This window comes from Myiozetetes cayanensis, unplaced genomic scaffold (assembly GCF_022539395.1).
Source record: "Myiozetetes cayanensis isolate MyiCay16 unplaced genomic scaffold, myiCay2020 scf2-11, whole genome shotgun sequence".
NCBI lineage: Eukaryota > Metazoa > Chordata > Aves > Passeriformes > Tyrannidae > Myiozetetes > Myiozetetes cayanensis.
Window position 1 is genome coordinate 51931205 of NW_026087411.1, and position 20910 is coordinate 51952114.

General features: G+C 39.1%; 1 protein-coding gene across 7 annotated transcripts in view; it reads right to left on the reverse strand.

Annotated features, from left to right (window-relative positions):
- The window catches only part of IPCEF1 (interaction protein for cytohesin exchange factors 1), an 82889-nt gene that overhangs the window by 14937 nt on the left and 47042 nt on the right, over nt 1-20910 (reverse strand). For 5 of the 7 annotated variants that reach the window (XM_050314745.1, XM_050314742.1, XM_050314741.1 and 2 more), the window contains 5 exons: nt 15492-15565; nt 13774-13845; nt 10790-10851; nt 7767-7855; nt 1312-1681 (listed from right to left, as the gene is read on the reverse strand). In XM_050314745.1, coding sequence (XP_050170702.1) covers nt 1312-1681; nt 7767-7855; nt 10790-10851; nt 13774-13845; nt 15492-15565 — 667 coding nt within the window. The remainder of the gene's footprint in view (nt 1-1311; nt 1682-7766; nt 7856-10789; nt 10852-13773; nt 13846-15491; nt 15566-20910) is intronic. The other 2 variants (XM_050314744.1, XM_050314743.1) reach the window with 1 other exon arrangement.

A 20910-nucleotide genomic window follows, 5' to 3' on the forward strand; every position in this document is an offset into this window, starting at 1 on the left:
AACTTAGGGGAATTGGATTCCACAATAACTCTCATAAAGCATAGCACTCTTTTCCATCACACAGAAACAGGACATATGATCACTCTGGGTTTTAATTCCTACTGATCTTCATTGCTACTGAATTTTCTAGCAGAGCACCCTAGAAGGCAGATAATAAAGCTGAGCACAAAACAGTGAGTTAATTTTCACTTTTGTTAAAAGCTGTACTTTGCTCAATTTCCCTCTTTTTTTTTTAATCAGAAAAACAAATGACAAAATAAAGGGTTTCTAACTGTTGATGTATGTAAAACTGTAGGGAGACTGACAACATAACTAACGTGCCCTATACTATCATTTTTCAACTAGTGTTATGTTCATCTACAGAGAAATACCCTGTGTTCCCAAGGACTCCAGTGCTGTTTCTTTCCACCTTTGAATTACCTTCAGCCTAAGCTTTTAGATACACCTTTGTTTTGCTCTATGCTCAGGCAACCCTGCTCTTTCAGCAACAAAGTACCCATCTGAAGGTCCTGACAAGGATTTGGAATCGTGGGAAGAGATGATGCACAAGAACGTTGTTTCTTCCTTATGTATTACCTCTCTAAGCAGAATGATTGTATGCCATGAGCACCACTTAGGCCTCAACTGCTTTTAATGCAGAATTAAGAAGCTTTACTCTAAAGGCGGGAGATATTGTCTTGCTTGGCAGGAGAGTTATGAGGAGTAACAATGACAAAATTCTGGAACTATGCCAACTTTTTCATTTCATTTCATTTCAGTAGGAGGATACCTGTGCAGAAATCTATTTGCTTAGACAAAATCCAGTCTTAATGGACTTTCTGATTCAGGATTGCAGTTGTTTTCTCATGATTACGATGAAGCTTAATGAAACAAATAGGGAGTATGTACTTCAAGTAAATACAACTGCTTTTATTTTTAAAATTAGATTGACCTAACCACATGCTCCATTTTGCTTAGAGTGTCTGTTCTATGACACACTTTCTAAACATTTTGATTCAATCCCAACTAATAAAAGACATCTGCATTGAAATAAAACAGTTAATAAAAACATATCTCTGTTAGATTTATATACAGAAGCTATGGTCTAACATACAGGTAAAATTTGAGAAAAGTTGTAAAGATACCTACCGACTAGATACTAGGCTATATATTTAATGTGCAATAAAGTAAATGTTTGTTAAAAATGATGTGCCACTGGAAAACTCTTCAGTGAAGAACATAAAGGAAAGAAGGGAAAAGGAAGTTGAGGAAACCCCTGAACTCTCATATTGTTTGGCTCTGCAGCAAAAATCTCATAACTCATTAGCTCACCTTTGGCTAGTGATCTCTGTCCTGTTGCATCTGGCACTGCTAGACAATGTGCATCTGCACTTAAGTAAGAGTTCTGGGATCCACCATTGGGTTGGGAAAGCTGGACTTCCTGGCTTTCTGCTGCTTCTCCACAGACTGCTTCTGGTGGCTCATCAGAATGAATCTGTACGCAGAAAGTTAAAGGCTGATCACCCTCTTCTGTGGCAGAGCTGTTAACTAGGTCAAGCCAGGACTGCCTCTCAGAATAAACCACTTTGGATGCCAGGGAAGATGATGACTCTTGGGAGTTCAAAGTGCTTTCAGGAGAGGAGAGAGAACAAGATGCTTCACTTGATAGAGTCGAGGTGAAAGATGACTTCTGCTGATCCTGCTTTCCAGAAACAAAAAGCAGAGGTGGAAGAAAAAAGAAAAATTATTTACAAGTCATTATTGTCCCTAGGTTCTACATGTTATAGGTATACAGCTGAAATGCTAAATGACCAAAAATTGATGTAATCTGATTAATTACCCATTCAAACAAGCCTGAGGTATGGCAGCCAATCTCCTACAGAGCAGTAGCTTCACAAACTAAGTGACAAGGAGGCCAGAGGTAAAAGAGATACAAACCTGACAATGTCTAGAAATAAAAGACCAAGGAAAAAGCTTGTGTTGAATGTAGCCTTCCATGCTAGTCTCACATTCATCTTCACTCTTTAATTTGTGTTCACTTTATTGATCTGATCAAGAGTGCAGAAGTGAAACTCCAAATTAGCCATTGAACATGAAGTTTTCTTGAAGCATTCAACAATTCCACCAATGCAGTAAACATAGATTATTGGTACCAAGCACTGAAGTACACTGAAGTACAGTAAAAAAGTATTTTACCTGGTCCCTTCAAACAGGGAATGGTACAAGATTTGTGCTGCTCATTCACCTGCTAAGATTCACACTTCAGAACATGAATCTGGAATAAGATCCAAACTTCACGAGAAACACATCAGAAATCATTAAGGCATCCAAAGACTCTCAATACTCAATAGGCCCCCACTTGTTACCCTGCCTTAACAGAAACACATACAACCAGAGAGATCTCAGAGACATCTAAAAGCCATCATTATTAGTTAGGAGTTGAATGACAGAGGGTATGGTACATGCACAATTCCATGTAAAGGAAGGTTGAGAGAAAGAACAAAGTTTTAAGGATAGGTTCCCAGTCAAGTGATTGGGTGCCCAGGTCTTTGTCTACACTAGAAGTTTACATTGGTTGATTTGTACTATTATCTGGTCTCCAGAAACAACTCACAAAGAACTATCACTAGTCTACTTCTTACCCACCAAACACCACTGATGAGATTAGCTAAGAGAGTCAAATACCCAAGTAATACATATAAAACACACAAATATACATAAAAATACCCAGAACAGAATCAATTGACAGTGACAAATAAAGTAATGGGAGAGGAGGAAAGACAAAGCCTTATAGTGAAGCTCTCAGAAGAACCTATCAGAAATTGTGATGAGATCATAATGATATGAAAACCAGATTTCTTGCTCCTCCAGAAATTTATTCCTTCTGCAAGTCATCTGCTACTGGCCAATGCCAGTATCAAAATACCAGACTTGATAGACCACAATTCTGGCAAGTTTGTGTTCTCAATATATATGTAGAACAGATCTGTGCAAGAATTAAAACAGATGATAACTAGACAAAGTATTGGAATACTGAGAAGGTGTTGCTAGGGAAACCTGGACAAGCTGCAAACACAATAAAGGGAGTAGTCTGGAATACCTATTTATAATCTGGTAAACCAGAAATAAGATTTACTCAAATAAAACAAACCAAGAGTGACAATTTTTTTCGTTATGATACATAAAGTTCTGCAATTCAGTGTTGCATACTGTAATGTATACTTCCTTTTTACATTAAAAACAACAAAGTAGATTTGACTTCCTGTGCTTCTAATACAGCTGCCTCATATAACTACTACTCAGTTCAGAAGATGAGGAAAACCAATATCAGATTGTGGATACCATTTGTTTATAACAGTTTCTTCACTTTTGTAAATTTTCAAGGCCATTCATAGTATCATATTGTTGCCTAAATGGCTATGGGGAAAAAAAGACTCCAAGCCAAAATAGGTAGGAGATAAGATAAGGATACAAAGGCTTTACTGAGCCCCCAGGCTTTCTGGAATACCCCCAATGCGTGCTCTCGAATACAGGTGTTTTCAGTTTTTATAATGATTTTCACCCAATCCCCATCTGGCCACCACTAAGGTTCTACCCCCACCACGCCTCTTGGGAATTGGGTCTGGGGGTGTTTTGGGACCCCCTCTTCTTCATCTTCCTCAGAGCACGTAATGTTCTTGGAGGCCTTACAGAGTCCTAGGCCTGAAGGTTTTTGTGTCTATGGCTAAATCTTCTTGCATAGATTTTAGGGTGTTCTCTACAATTCTACCTCAAAAATGAGACTAAACAGGCCAGTGGAATTTCGGGGATTGATATGGGAATGGGTGACAGGGTTTGCTATGTGTAGTTGGTGTGTTAAAGGGTAAAGGGATAATGTATTGCTACTTTAAAATCTACATTTACTACATAACTACTTCTAAGATCTACAAAAATTAAAAAATCAAAACACCAAGGTATCAATAGAATAGTCAAGGTTGAAGGAGACCTTTAAGGTCATCCAGTCCAACAATCAACCCAACACTACCACTGCATTCCATAAACCATATCACCCAGCACCAGATCCAGGTGTCTCTTAAACGCTTCCAGGGATTGTGACTCCACACCTTCCTGGGCAACCTATTCCAGTACCTGACCCTCTAACAGCAAAAAAAAATGTCTAATATCTAATCTGAATTCTCCTCTGTCTCACTTTAGGGCCGTTTCATCTAGTCCTCTCACTGCAGATGCCGTAGAGGAGACAGGCCTCCACCTCAGTATAACCTCCTTTCAGGTAGTTGTAGAGAGCGATGAGGTTCCCCCCGAACCTCCTCTTCTTCAGGCTAAACAACCCCAGCTCCCTCAGCTGTTCCTCAGAAGACTAAAGTTCTCTAGTCCTTAAACAATTCCTCGAAGACTTTCCCAAACATTGCAGGACCCAGACATTTATATTCCTCTTATGAGAAGTACAACATTGTGTTTCAGGTGCATTTTTGTTTTTAAAATGGAAACCATAACATATGCATCCTAAAGCAAAGAACAGACAGATACCATCATAAACTAAAGGGGTGAGTGCTAAAAATACCCACAGGGAACACAGTTGATGTGAAGCATTTCATTTAAGAGCACCCATCACAAAGACAAATTGTTGAAGTATTTGTAAAGTCAAGCAGATCAACTGAATGGTAAAAGCTCTTGCTTACATGATGTGAATGGTCTAATTTCAATTGTTCAAAGCCAGGAAAGGAAGATGCTAGATCTCACCTCTATTTTTCTGGCATTTTTCCATTCGGAAAAAAAAAAAAAGAAAAAAGGGCTGTTGAAATTAAAACTGTGCTACACTGAGTAGAATATATTCATTTTTTTTCATTGTGTGTTAAATAAAAAATGTGGGTGAGAATAAATGACTGCCAGAAGGTGTTTCTTTTTCTCTACATATGTGTTTTGTTTTGTTTTTTTCTTTGGCATGACAAATGTTTACTTAACTTATTCAAGTGGTTCCTTTGGAATTTTTGCAATCATCCATATAAAAATAAATATCCATTTGGGGATATTTTAAAAAGGAGATCATAAGCATTCCACTGAGATCAATGAGTCTCTAGACATTTTTGAGAGAAAAATTATGACCATTAAACAACTCAATTGCTTTCTGGGGATTGCTGCAATCTATTGTCTCAACATATCTGTTGATTTTTTAACTGTAAATCCATTCACACCTGGATAAATTAATGCAGGTGGTCAGTTTAACTTTTGTCCTACAGATGTTAAAATTTACTTGTTCCTCACTTGTGTTTTTCTTCCACAGGACCCAAAAGTATGGATGAACATGGAAAGCTCATGATCACTACTTTTTTCAAGTTTCAAAATGGTTTGAGTCAGCAGAGAATAGAACAGCCAGTATAAACATTATGCTAGAAGTACAGCAAAATGTTTGCTGCTCTAAAATGTAGCAGAGTCTGCACCTGGGTGTCTATTAGTTTCCAGGTTAATAATTTTTCAGTCTGGAGTTGATTTCAAGAAGTTTGGAGGCCTTTCTCTCTAAGGCAACATTTGTTTGATTTTCTAAAATGTCCATGCCTCCTAATCCCTATTTTGCAAAATGGCTTTGCACTCAGGAGGAAGAGGTGCAATTAAAAATAAATAAATAAATAAATAAATATTAACTTTAGTCATTGGCTCTGACATTCTTGATGCTGGGCTGAGTTTCACTTCCAGTTGCAATTTGAGAAGATTAAACCAAGCCAACCAAAAGTGCTGTACCCACAGAGTATCAACCCAAATCCACGCCATTACCACGTTTGGGACTTCACAGCTTGGTTCAAGAACGCTGCAACAAATAAACGTGCAACAATCAATATTTAACCAGCCTTCCCTGAGACAACCATGGGCTTCACTTCTGAAACTGAATTCCTAGTAAAAGCTGTGCCTCTCCAATCCTCCCAGTGGTTTTCTTGCTCCAGCACTTGTCCAGAAGTGAAAGGGGCATTAAATCTCAAAGACTTTGACTTGCGGTCAACCCTGGAAGCAAACTGAGCATGTGGCAGACCCACAGCAACTGGAGCTTGTTCCAGTGGCCAGTTCTGGAGTGAAAATATGTCAACTTTGCTCAGGAGACACTAACCTTTGTCCACAGGGAAAGGGATTTTAAGGAGGAGATAAAAAGGGCCATCAGCTGGGAAAGGTAAAGGCTTGAGAGAATATAATCTTCAAGGCAAAGTTTGAGAAAACAGGACCCCTCAGCATTTGCACAATTGCCTGGACAATTTGCACATCCCCTGCTAAAATGTGGAGGCCAGCACTCAAGAGGAGTATATGGGAAGGAGACAACCGGAGATCACTCCTGCAGCAACAGACCAACAAGGAGCAGGAAGCCAGAAAAACAGAAAACTAAAAAACAACACCTGTTTAAAGCTCATCATCTGGAAAAAGGCGAGCATTCACTCAGAGGTAAGCAGACGGAAAAAACATCTACAGCCTCCTAAAGCGAGACACTGAGGTATAAAATTCAAAACACTTTATTATTGACCCTTGGCCCAGAATAACTGTTGGAGACATCAATGCCAGAGTTCTTATTTTCTCTGATATTTGTAGCCACTCAGCCACATTTAACTTCTAGTTAATACAGGCCATAAAGAATCACGTTCTACACAGCAGTGAACACCCGGCACCCTGCAAGTGCCAGGCAGGTTGTTTTACAGTGATAAACATTACACAACTGTTTCAGGAGAGGAAGTGAGGACTGACTTATCTGACTGAAACAGAGGGGGGGCAAGCGGATGACAGCGTGACATACGCTCCCAGCTTTATGTGAGCTAATTAAAGATTGTCAGACAGGCAACCCTGTGCTTGACATCTCCTTTTCTTAATGCCTATCATCACACAAGTTTCTGTAGCTCATCTGTGTATTTCAGATTTGCTACTGCTTCATTGCCTCTGTGCCACATAGGAACCTGTACCACACCAGTGAGGCAGCAGACACTTCCTTTCCATGAGATGTGAGGAGACTATTTAGTATATTACTGCATACCTCTTGATGTTAACTTTCAACTAGTGATCCTTGAACTCAGGATTCCTTATTTGGGCTGCATTACCACCCCAAAACAGATCACTCATTTCTAGACAAAGAATTAAGTAAATCTCCCATTTTAAAGCACATGTAAGAGAGATGAGATCACTGGGAAAAGCAATGATATAGAAACAAGATGAATAGGACAATATGTGGCTAATAATTAGGTGAGTCAATTAGATTAGACACGAGGCTGCATAGTGCTTATTCTAATTTGCGAAATGAAGTGAGACAGGAAGGAATATTCTGGGCAAATATGCTACACTTAGAAAGAAAAATGCATAGTTTTTTGGAAGGATGCCTATTTCCTTTTTCCATAGTGTATATTTCAGAGGTAGAGGAAAAGAACAGATTTTAGTCACTGTTAGAAGAGGCCTCTTTCCCTTGACTTCTTTTCACTGCCACAAATGCAGCTTTAAATTCAGCAGTCTTAGAAAGAGCTCAATCAAATAAATAAATACAAAGCTATTGAATGATGCTACCAGGGGCACAAAAATAAAGAAGTTTCAGGGTGAATTTTAAAGAAAAAAAGAGAACAGTATGAAAAAGTAGCTTATAGCAGCATGTTGAAAATCTGGTAAAGAAAATATAAAGTGCGTGTATGAGGTAGACACCTTCCTTTCTCCGGCAAGATAAATATGCCTGCATTGGAAGGAGCTGATCTCTTACAGTGTGAAGCTCCATGCAGTGCAGGATGTGATAACTGGCTTGCAATAAGAAACAGGCTAATTACTGGAACACTTACCAAAGGAGGAGGTGAGGGCTGGACTGTGTAGGGGGGAGGTGGAGTGTCCGTTATTTCTGGATCATCGTGTTCGCTTTCACTGTAACATTCTGAGGCAGACATGGAAAATGAGCAAAAGTGTTAGACCAAAAAATTTATTCCTCGCAATGCCGTGGTAACCAAAGAACACCAAGCAGGATGTTCTGGACTGAGGACCACACTTTAACAAGTCAGTGTCTCCTAACCCACTTGCAGTAACACTACATTACTTCATGGCAATGCATTTTTTTAATTTTTTTTTTAATTTAAAAAAAGTGTTAATTTGCTATGACAGGAAACACTGCTCTAGATAGCTTCACAGGTAGGTTTGGGGTGGGTTTTTTTCCTCTCTTTGCAGTGTTTAAATGAAGACTTTAATTTGTAGTAGAAGTTAGGGAGAGCTGTTGCAAACAGAAGAGTCAGTTCCTTAATCTTTGTAATCAGTAAGTTTCCCTGAAGCTAGCAACAGGTATTAGGGTTTTGGCTGCAATTTTGGAGTAAACAGATTGCTCACATCGTGCTTTGGAAACCACAGAGCAGCCTTGTCTTTTGCCACCACACAGTAACCCACATAGGCATGCCATATGGCATGGCAGTACATGTGCAGAGGTAATAACAAAATACTCCAGGTCTATACAACTCATTTATCTTTTTTTATCTTTTTCTTTTGCTTTTTAACAAAAAACAAACTAAAACTCAGTATATCTCTTGACATGTAGCAGAGGCAGTCATGCTGTTATTTCTTTCAACTATCTGTGTAGCAGCAGAAAACATTTTCTCAATTTTTTTTTTTTTAAAGGTGGATTAAATGAAGTGATAATCATTGACAAGACACAGAAAAAGGGAGGCAGTATGTTGCTGGTTCCTATTCCCAGGACCTGCCTGTAAACATTGGGCAAGATTATAGAATCACAGAATAGTTTGAGTTGGGAGGGACTTTTAAAGATCATATAGTCCAACCTCCTTGCAATGAGCAGGGATATCTTCAGTTAGACCAAGTTGCTCAAAGCCCCGTCCGGCCTGACCTTGAATGTTTCCAGGGATTGGGCATCTCCGTCTCTCTGGGCAACCTGTTTCAGCTTTTTGCCACCCTCACTGTGAAAAATTACTTCTTTAAATCTAGGCTAAATTGACCCCTTTTTAGTTTAAAACCATTACCCTCTGTCCTGTTGCAAAAGGCCCCCACCAAAAAGTTTGTCCCCATCTTTCTTACAGGCTCCCTTTAAGTACTGAAAGGCCACAAAGTTTCCTTTGCTAGATCTCCCAGCACGTGTGCAACCTTTACAGGAGCTAGTGCTTGCACCACATGTACAGAAAGGCCTACATCAAATTCTATGACACTATCAATGCCTTTTTGAGTAACTCTTAGTAAAAAGCTTATTGTTCCTATGGCTCCCCTTTTAGGCACATAGAAGAACTCAAAAAGAATCAACAGCTGTTTCTGATACTCTAAATAGGCAAATGAGGTTGTGGGGGAGTGGTGTTAACATGCATAAAAAGTATATAAATACACAAGAAATGTCATAACAAGCGACAACACTTCTGAAGAATTATGGGGTGTGATACAGAGGGGAAAACCGGGTCAGCAGGAAAAGAAGTGACTGTGGGTACTGACAACATTTTTCTGAAATAGCAATGTCTCTACAAGGGCACATCCACCCAGGCACATCAGTGCATGCTGCTTCATCACCTGTGACAAAACATGCATGGAAAGACAAGGAGGCGTTTGACACCAGAAGGCCTTTTTGTGAAGGGGAGATGGGCCACTAGCTTTAAAAGCTGAAAAAAATCTTGGCTATGTTATGTTATTGAAGGGTAATTAGATAACTAGCTGCAGAGGTTATTGATTGGATTATTTTATATGTTTTGGTCATATTTTTTTAATTAAGATGAGTGGACTGACTCATTGTTTTATCATTCTCAATTCAGCCAATACAACAAATACTACAAATTTTGAGACTTAAAAAAAATGTTTTCATATATAAAATTTTGGCCATCCTCATTTTCCATCAAACCCTTCCCTTGTGAAAACATGGACAACATATTTGCACACTTCCTCACTAAGTACAATTACTTTGCAGTTCTTGCTACACACCCTAATACTCAATATAGCCCTTTAACCTAAACTGATTTGATACAAAATTGGGTTCAAAGAGGACACAGGCATTTAGGAGGAATTAGACAGTGTAGGAATCAGTAAGTTTCCTGACAAGAAACAACCATGAACTGAAAAAAAAGAAATTTATGAGACCTGCTGAATCAGTGGCATCTGTGTTTACCAGCCCCAAAACTTCTTTGATAGTAGAGCATAAATGGAGCCAGAGTATAAACAAAGCCAGATCAAACTAATCAATAATGGAATTGCATGTCCCAAGCACAGGCAGAAACCACAATCTTGAATTCTGGGAAAAAGCAGAAGCAATGCAGAGAGGAACATTTCAGTGCTTAGACAAAACAGGCTGCATCACCTAAGTAACTTTTAAAGTTACTCATTCCCTGATGAACTCCTGGGATTGGCTCTGAAGGAAACTGTAGGCTTCAGAATAGTGCTGCCACCCCATTGTTGCTTTACATTGCTGTTGTTGAAACCTCCAGGAATGGACGAGACATTAGGGATGAGTCTACAGTGCACAAGTTATTACCAAGCCTGCAAGCTCCTGTGCTGTTGCACAGCTCCTGTAATATAAGTCATCAGCTCAAAACGCAGAGCAGCATAGCTATTTCTCTTCACACTTGGTAGGCTTAGCAAGCCAGCAAACTGCCAGAAAGTAGTTATACACCTCTCACAGAATCACAGAGTGTCTCCCTCAGTCACACAGTTTCTCATAATTTTTTCTTTTTCTGTGATTACTCTGTGCTGTGTCACTGCGGTTTCTCTGAGCTCAGACAGCAGACAGACCCAAGATGACAGTTTAAAAGAAAGAAAATAGCTGACAAAAATTTGGTCAAACAAGAACTGTGAAGAACACAATGTAGTTACACGTTGAAACCAGTGAGGAGCATACCTTCCTCATTCTTCCCATTTGGCGCCTGAGGGTCTACAGCCATCCCCAGCTTACTTAGCCACCTGTGTTTGAAACAGAGGGAATATAGTCAGGGATACTTGCATGATCCTCAGATAGACAGAGTTTTGCACCTTTCAGATGTGTTCTACAACACCACATCTATTTTCATTAGCTTGAAGACTAAATGTCAAATTTTCTATTTCTTAGATGCTCTTCTAGAAAGACACTAGTTACCTGAATACTAATATTCTCTGTGGTGAGTAGGATTAATTGGTGGGACATCTTCTTTCCCTCATTCTGAAAAAAAAAGCACTACTGATGACCAAGGACTTGCATTTGTGGAAGCTAAACAAAAAGTATTTGTGCTATAACACCATGTCGGTGATTTAGTCTAGCAACTGAGGTGTCATCTTTCACCTCAGATGAAGCAAAGGCATGGGAGCCATAGAAGAAGACATCAGATGGCCTGGCCAAAACTATTGCAGCACCATCTAAGAATCTGAGTCATTTAAAACCAGACTTTTTGACCATAATATTCTGTGTTCTTCAACTTCCTATGTCCTTTCAGGTTTAGTAAGTCTCATTTCCTGTGTTGCTTTAAGCTACTAGTAATGCTTTTTTAATTTCTCTTCCTAGGTGGCTGCATTTTTCTAGAGCTAGAAACATCCCCTAGATATACTTCTTGTGTATTATGTTTGCTTGTATGTCAGTCAGATCTATCAGGGTTTTAAGAAACTAATAACTGGAAAATCTCAAGACTTTCAGATTAAAACTCAAAACCTGAATAGGGAATGTATGAAGGGCAGGAATTAAAATTCATTACGTGGGGGAGGGGGGGGGTGCTGGGGGAACCTAAAAACATTTTGTTTTATCTTGGTTCTAATAAAGCTATGGGAAATTTGCTAGAAAGATCAGTGTCAAAGTAACTACAGTTTTAGACTGCAGTATGAACAATAGAGCCACATAATAATTCAGAAAAACAAACTGTCATTTCTGTAAGAGTAGTTTATTGACTCTTTTCTGACAGTTAATCGTAACAGAATGATTTTTTAAATGAAAACCCACCTTAAAAAAAGAAAAGATTTGCTTAAAAAAATTCCAAGACTTCATTAAAGACAAGGGAAGAGAAGTCACTAACAACTGTGTACAACTGGCCAGATAAATGCATGCAGCTAGTCAGGATGCCTTTACTTTTCATTTGTGCATGACAATAGCAAATATATGCTAAATTAATGAAGCAACTGACTGTATTAATAAATCCACGGTTGTTTTTACTAGATATAGATATACACATAGGTATATGCATATATAGATATAAGCATGAAGAGTTACAAAAGGCCATGATCCATCAAGCGTTGACGCATGCCAGTAACTCGACACACACAAATGCTTCAGTGAGTTCAGTGGAGCCACTCACATATGTATTTGCAGAACTGGAGCCAAGAGAACAGATGTCTTTTAGTCTGTTTTGACATATGCATGAGCATGTGTGTACTTTATGTATTAAATGCATGTATTTTATACTTTGCAAAGGAAAACATCATCAGCCGCAATAGTGAGAAATTAGTGCAACATAGTGCAAGCTGCTTTAACACTAGGTGAAATACTTCTAAGCCAAAATGAAATTTACTCAAGAAGTGGAGTTTGAAGAAAATCGTTCTGGGGGCATAAGAACTGGGACACCTGTGTAGGTTTCAATCACTGACTCACATGAGACTAAACATGTCTCACATGAGAATTTCCAGCTGGGCTACAAACTGGCTGTTAGCACTCACTAATGTCCTCCATTAGCTCTAATTTTCCTTTTCCATACATCCTTCCATCTGTTCGCTCTCAACCAGGGTTACTCTCTCTACAGAAAGATTCCTGTCCAGCAGTCCCTCATTCTCAGTCATCCTATCTACCTCAAGAACTGTCACTCCATTCAGGAGCTCTGACAGGAAATGCAGGAATACAGAGATGGATGGTTATCTCCCCAGTTATCTCCCCACCAGAATGTTCTGTGCTGTTCCAAGTTTCAAAGGCCAATGCATTCTTTCCTTCTATATTAATGTGCATACATCTATAGAGTACAGATTTATTAATATATATCTGTGCACATACACTACTGTAGTATTGTACATTTCTGAATCTATAGGCCTTTCAAAGGTCACACCCATTTTCTCAAACTCCTTTTCTATTGTGGTAAATATCTATGAGGTCTCCTGTTTATAGAGAGAAAGAATAGTCAATGACCTATGAAAAATCTCACGAAGATCACCAGCAGAGCCATGATTATAATCCTGACCTGACTATCATAGAATCTCCCTTCCCATTTAAATTGTACTGCTTCGTGTCCAGTATTTGGCCATCTAATAAAATAGCATTGTGAACAGACTGCAATCTGAAGTAAAAAAGACAAAGAAGATATGTGATAAATCTAAATCAGTCAAAATTGGACCAGTATAAAATATTATCTTTCTGATAGCTCTGTGGCTTCCAAAATGGCAGTATTCATACCCATTTTTACTTCTTGCATTAAAAATTATCTGGTTGTTCTTCTGCTGGACATTTGTAGAAATCAAACTTCTGATCTGTCATGAGGATTGTTCAGCTGCAACCGTTTTGCACTACTCTGAAAGCAGACACTATTATATTCGAGTCCTGGTTCAATTCTGGGACAAAACTATATTAAGCCCTCACTTCTCCCAAGGTGATGAATTTCCTTTCAAATCTTAGCACCTCTCTGTCAGAAAGGGATCTTACCAGCAAATGTTGGGAAGATTAGTATCAAAATTGGGTTAATTATATGATTCTGATTTCAACTACCATTGGTGAACAAATTTCTTCAGTTACCTTCCATTCAGCAATCAGAAAACAAACCAGACTCAGTAATTCCCCAAATAACTTTGTCAATAAGCACTTGACACAGTGAAAGAATGAACTTTCAAAGGGTGTTTTCATGCATGAGACAGGATGAAACATGACCAATCACTCCTACTTACGTGTTCATTTCCAGAACATTTTCTGCCGCAAAATAAAATGTCTTGATCTGTGGGTGGCTGATCTTAATAGCACTTTAGGAAAAGAAAAATATAAGCGATATAAAGAAAACTAGTTTATATAAGAAAACATAATAGCTGAATGAATTATTTAAAATATATATTCACTCCACTGTATTAGTTCAGATTAACTTGTCCATCCCTATAACTCTTCCTTTAAAACGCTAATCTATTTTTAGCTTATTTTCTAGGCCACACATCATTCAGAGAGTATAAACCACAGGAACTAAAAAGAAAGGAATAAAGAATAAAACAAAGACTTCCATTGTTTCATTACATAATTCTGTTGCATTCCCAAGCCTCAAATACTGTGTGCAGTTTTGCTTCCTCCAGCTCTAAAATTAAAGCAAACCTGAAAAAGTTCTGAGGAAGTACCATCAGCGACCCAAGGCATTGATCATCTTCCATGAGTGATTAATCAGGCTAAGACCCCACAGCATGGAAAACTGATGGTTGCTGGAAGGGACATGTGACACAGTAAAGTCACAAGTGGTACGCAGTTGGTGAACACTGACTGACTTTTCAATGACTTTTCCAAGACAAGTTTTAGGAGGCACCAAAGAGGCAAACAGATGGCAGGTTTGAAACAAACAAAATGGAGTTAGTCATATGGCTACCTTCAATAGTCAATCTGTTTGTGTCAGACCCAAACTATTCTTTGGTTGAATATCCACCACTAAGAATTTTCAGTGCCTTTTTTTCCTAAAACACAGTGTTCAATCCTGAGACTGTGTGTCTTCCCTCTTCTGTACCTCATTAGGAGATCATCCCATGGAAGCACACACATAGTTTGGCTGGGCCCTAGCTGACCCAGCAGTGCTGGTTTTCCTAACTTATCCCATCCCAAACAAGTGATGAGAACATTTCCCTCCCAGACAACAGCCAAAGAAGTGAAAGACATGTTCTCATGGTTCTGTACTGCGTGACTCAACCTTTCCTCTGAGAAAACAAAATGGAGAGCCCCATATTCAAACTACCTGTCCCCTGTCCTTGGAGAAGTCCAGCCCGCAGTTTACCTCAAGAACACCTACAGCTAATTGCAGCATGAGACCCAAACAGAAGAATGAAGGCTTTCTCTCGAGGGAGATACAATGAAAATCATGCTGAGCTTTATAACTTTGAACAACAGCAACACCCCTCCAAACCTTTGAAGTGTGCTCAGAAGCAGATGGAAGTCAGTGCTGCATACGGAGTTTGGAAACAATATTTTCAAATACACACCCTGCTAAACAAAGGTTTTATTCCCCACACAAACAAAGGGTTCAAGTACAGCTCAAGCTCAGTTGCATCACAGTAGCCTAAAGAATAGTGCCAGCTTGGAGGGAAGCAACACTACTTGCACCACTGCTGACCTCCTCAACTAAGACGAGCTATCTGAGACAGACTACAGCTTACTCATTATCACTGTACGAAAAGGAGGAAAAAAAAAGCATTTGGCACACTGATCTATTTTTTCATTTGTAGTTTTAGCAAAGCACATCTGGCAGAGATTTTTCAAAAATATTTTTGCAATATGGTTTCCTTTCAGTAGCTCAATTAATATCTCATTATTTATACAACACAAAAGAACTCCCCACAGCTTTGTTGTCAAAGACTTCTGAGATTCATTCCTTGCAATGTTGTAAAAATCATGCAAAATTGGGAACAAGACATAAACTTACTGCTTTTTTTTGCATTCAGTTGCTCGATCCACACTGAAGTCTGGAAGTCTGATAAATCCTTCTGCTTTTTCAGCCTTCAATTAAAAAAATAAATAATTAAATATCACCACATCAACCAATTAGCAAGCTAGCAAACTCCAGTGCTGAATAATATGTAACGTGCAAGTTCTTGGTTTCGACAGCTTTTTATACTGTAAAAATACGTGCTTATCACCATGGGGACAGATCAACACCCGATGAAATATTCCTCTATGATCTATATTTGTGCAAACCCAGGATGCTAAAAAGCCACCACTCCTGTTGGTGCAACTGGCAGAGTGTTAGCATAGGTTTTGCTGATTAATAAGGACGAATAAGGGTTAGATCACCCTTTCAGGTCTGGATGTTGCATGCAATCATAAAGGAGCATTTGATCCATTATAAAGCCTGTATGTGTGTTACATAGATATGTAACAGTACTATGTATAATGATCCACATATAGCTGAAAAATACAATTCAAAAGCGACCCAAAATGATTTTAAGTAGAGACAGAGGAGCATGGCCCCCACATAACTGTAGCACGGACCACTTTGCAGGATCGCCCACATATGCCTATAAATGAGCAAGGCAGAGGCAATACAGAATAATCCCACCCCACAAGGTGAAACAGTGCAAGGGGATGATCCCACACAGCTGAGCTCTGTTGTTAAACACTGTAAACCAGCCTCATGTGGCTGTGGCCAACCAGCCATCACTCCCCCAGAAATTTTACATGGTACAAGAGGTAACAAAAGCCAGGCAGACATTTACAGTACACTGCTCATATCCAGTCAGTCCTTTCTGGATGCAAGAAGATTTACTGAGCAATGACATCTCTGTTCTTGGTCACCAGGACTCTCTGTTAGAGAGTCCTGCTCCAGCAAAACTGAGGTGACCAGTAAGCCTCAAATTCCTGTTCTTACTGCCTGTAACTGAAACATCTGAAGTGGAAACATCTTGCTTTATGTCACCTATCTACATACACCAGGCCATCTGCAATGAGACTAGGACTCCTCATAAGATGAGCAATATATAATGTAGACACAAGTCTCTAGCACGTAATGTCAGGAAAAAAAATGTACTTTCCAAAACATAGAAAGTGTTCATTCCTAAATCACATTTTTTCTGCTCCCAGCCATTATCCCTAGGCACAGTAAGATTCTGAAAATGTACACTGAGTTAAAGCAGGTAAAATATACACAATTACAAAGGCAGAGTATAAATGAAGATGACTGACAGTATCTCAGGTCTCATTATGCATGAATATGACGAGACTATAAAAAGATGTTCATCAAGACAAGTCTTTGAGGTTTAATTCTTGGAAGTATGAATCTCCAAGAATGGAAATATGGATATGGAATGGATATTTCAGTGGGTGGCTTCCCCGCAGCTCTGCATATCTGTTTTTTGGTATACAATAAGTCATGGTATAACCATCATTCCTGTCATTTACATGTATTAAACATTCAGATGAGAGATTTATATTTTGCATCATCGCCAGTTGCTGCTCCAGGACGCACACATATAAACACAGAGGAAAAAAAAGCATGAGTAGAAGGGCTTTTTGTTATTTTCTTTAGATATAGGAGAAACAATGATGTTTTTCCACATCTGGGCTGCAAATATCTTGATTTTGCAACATTTGTATAAAAAAACACTTATTTGCAATCGTGGAGTTTTAACCCTTTCTGGTTGTATTTGTATCTGTAAAACTTGGTTCAAGAGTGGTTTGGGGAGCTTTTGTTTACGTTCCACAGGAAAGAAAAAAAGAAAAAAAAAAAAAGAAGACAAGATTCCATAAAAGCATTTTTTTTTTTTTTCCATAATGTATACCTTCTCACCCACACAGCAGTAAATCAGTGGCCTGAGCTGGGTAACCCATCAAGAGAGTGTGTGGTTGACTTGGGTCTGAGGCAGGTTGGCCTTTCTTATATGTTACAAAGGAAGAGGGTAATGGTGTGAACTTTTTAATGCACTATTTGTACACATCTCAAACGTGCCATCTGTGTAACAGAAAAAAAAAGTTTGAAGGGTATGTAGTTCCATAATTATCAAGAGAAAAAAAAAGGAAGGAAAAAAAGGAAGTCATTACAGTAAAACCTTATGAGTGTCGTTACAGTCAGCAAATAGAATTACAAATAAACCATAGTAACAGAACATGTGGAAGTCATCTTTTCTGTCATTCTTGGGGGAAAAAATCATTGTAAAACATTAAAAGTGTATAGAAATCATAAATGCTTTCTTTTCTCCAAAATGTTATCTTTAACATGACTTTAGCATGCTGTTGTTTAACTCACACATTTCACTCAAGCTTCCTTGAGATTTTGGTGCAAAGCTGTAAAATAGCCCTTAAAAACTCAGATAAAAAGAACCTTGACCTGTTTTCTACTTGATCAGGATGTTTAAAAGAATAAGTTGTTATCTCCTATGGTTTTTATGAAGGCTAGCCTAACATAAAAATCTGTACTTTTGCTATACTAAGTTGTAGAAAAATAATTTTGATAATAACACCAGTCTCTGCAAATGCTTGGGGCAAAAAAAGAAAAAACGTAACCATTTTTTTACAGAAAAAGCTTTGCACTCCAAAAAGAATTTATTTATGAAACATAATGCATGAATCCAATGAAAGAGGCTAATGTCCTTTTCAGCTTGCCTCAATTCGTTATCTAAATGTTGTGGATTTAGGAGATTTAGTAAGTCATTTAAAGTGAGTGTAATGTTACAGAAAGATTTTTTAAAAGAATGCTGTGACATCTCTTGTTATTGTGGAACAGCTCCAATCTGCAAATCAGGGTACTCCTCATGGCTTCATCAGTGTTTCAGCACTGCCCACAGAATACCCTGTGGATGTTGGAGGATCACTTCAGTCCTCAAACCTTTTTAGTCTTTTTTCTCTCTGCCAAGTACATGAACGAGGCAACCCATAGAACTGTGAATAATTTGTGTAAGATACTGGACCAGAGGTCCCCAAAGCTCTCGGCACAATCGGCCTACATCAATGATTTTTTCTCGCCCATGAAAGTGGCAACTACAACTCAAAGGTAAAAGATTTTGTTTTAAAAGACTGCCATTATACAGCTTCCAGAAAAGCTGTTGGAGTGGGGACCAATTTAAATACAGTAAATCAGAAAAAAACCACAACTAAACACAAAGATAAATAGTGACAGTAGATCACAGCCTGCAATCCTTTAATTCTATATCTTTTTTTTTTTTTTAGCTAAATCCCCATGACAACCATCTTTAACATGTTCTGCAAAACTCTATTTCAACTGTACTTGGAAAACCAGTCGAGCTATCCTAAAGCCCCACCAGAGAGAGGGATTTAGTCTTTTTTGCCATTCCAACCCATCCTATCCAACACAGTCAAAACAAGCACAAAGAGCTGGGAACCTGGGATTACATGTGATGAATCTCACTCCTCCCACCCCCCTCTTCCTATAGGAGTACTGATTCCCTCTGGGGTTTCAGTATGAGAACTAAAACCACTAAAGTATTAGACAGGATAACACACTATCCTCTTTAAACACGTGCCTTCAAGGCAGCTGCCTACAGACAGGAATGCTCCAAAAAAGAACGAAATGCTAATGAAAAACAGTTGTCCAAGGAGTTTGGTGTTCCTGTATGCACCCAGAAAGCCTGACTGCTCAGATTCTGACATTTTCTGTGTTACCATTGCAAAGCCAACCCTTCTGTATTTCCTCCTAGTCCAAGCAGCTTCCCTCCCGAGACTGCAAGTGCATCCATGCTGTGAACAGAAGTTTACCTGCCTCATATTTTACAGAAAGAGGAAGGGTTCTGGGGAGAGATTCCAGGGCAGCCTACCCAAGGCTGACTAGACCACTGGGCCCTAACTTCACTGCTTGCAGTACCTCAGCTTCTTCATTGAAGGTTTATACGGACTTGCCTGTGTTCTCTAGTTTGCTTTCAATGAAGGAAAAGCTTGACTCTCAGGGTGTCTGATCTGCTATTGCTGACCTGTCTCTGAATTTTATTACTTTTTCTCTTTCAAGCTGTGGCAATCACAAAGTGTCTTATGTTAAATTGAAGAAAATATCACGCAAATGTCACAAGTGTCCTATATCATGTCCTCCTATCTGCCTCACAAGAAAGACCCAGAACCAGAGTAGCTTGAAGGCAATTAAACCAGAGTAACAGAAACATCCAGAGCTTCAGAGGCACCTGAAGACAAACTTCACCAGGAACATAATGTCAGATGAGGTTATCTACCCAAATCCAAGATGATGCACATTTCTGTACAAATTCCACCCACTCCCTATTTTCCCCTTCTCCATTAGAAAAATAGGTCCAGCACCCTGTTGCTATGCTACAGTTACCAGTGACTTTTTTTCACAAAGCCACAAACAAAACACACTCATTTCTCACAAGAACAAAGCTGGTCAGGTAGAGCTACAGGCAGCCAGTGCTACAGGCAGCCAGTGTGTCCCGTTTTTTTTTTTACCTCAGCCCCCCTCTTTCACCACCACCTTTTGCTTCAGCCTCTGTAAGAGGGCCAGTAACAGGAAGCTTCAGGCACGTGAGAAGCAGGACTCCTCTTTCAACAGAACTCCAAACTTCAGATTGCCATTTTTTATGATCCACTGGGATCGAGGATTAACTTCGCTGGAGACAGTGGTAGAGAGGCAGTAGTATTGCCAGGCCAGAGACTTAAAAGAAATATCAAGAAAGCAAGTGAATATGTCACTGCTATTTCTCCTTCATCAATCTAGAGGTGAAAATATTTGTGAAAATACATCGGGTCTAATTGATCTCAGATCTTTGAGCGTGTCTCTGGTCTCACAAATTTGAGGAAGCAGGTCTTAGCAAAGGACACCTTCTCTCCTTCCCAAACCCATAGTTACTGACATTCTGCAAACATTGCCTGAATCTAGTTACACAGAGGCTGCACTGTAAGTTGTCCAAAGAGACCTGGAGTTTTCAACACAAAATAGTGTGTAAGAGTTGGCAGAAATTGAAAGCAAAGGCGCACTACCAGCTAGCATGTTAAAAGAACAGATGTGATAGGTGAGAACTCAGGACTAACACAAGCCAATAGTATTTTGAAACTATATGAGCTCTTTAGAGCAAATAAATTTGAATGAGGCTGACACTTGTTTATTTGGGGGCAGTCAATGACAGAAAACAGACATGGACTAAAAGGATGAGTGCTGTTTAGAGCACTGGGACCATCATGATCATGGTTTCTCTAGATCCCAACAGCAGCCAGGCCACAACAGCTGAAGGAAGTGGAGGGCTTTGCACCTCTCCCCCACCACCCTTTGCTTCCCAGAAGGCAAACTTCACCTAGTTGTGCTTTTTATATTTCCTCCCATCTTCATTACTCCTCAGAATTACTCCTTTCTGATACTTGTCATATCTAAAGACACATTAGCCAGCCAGCTC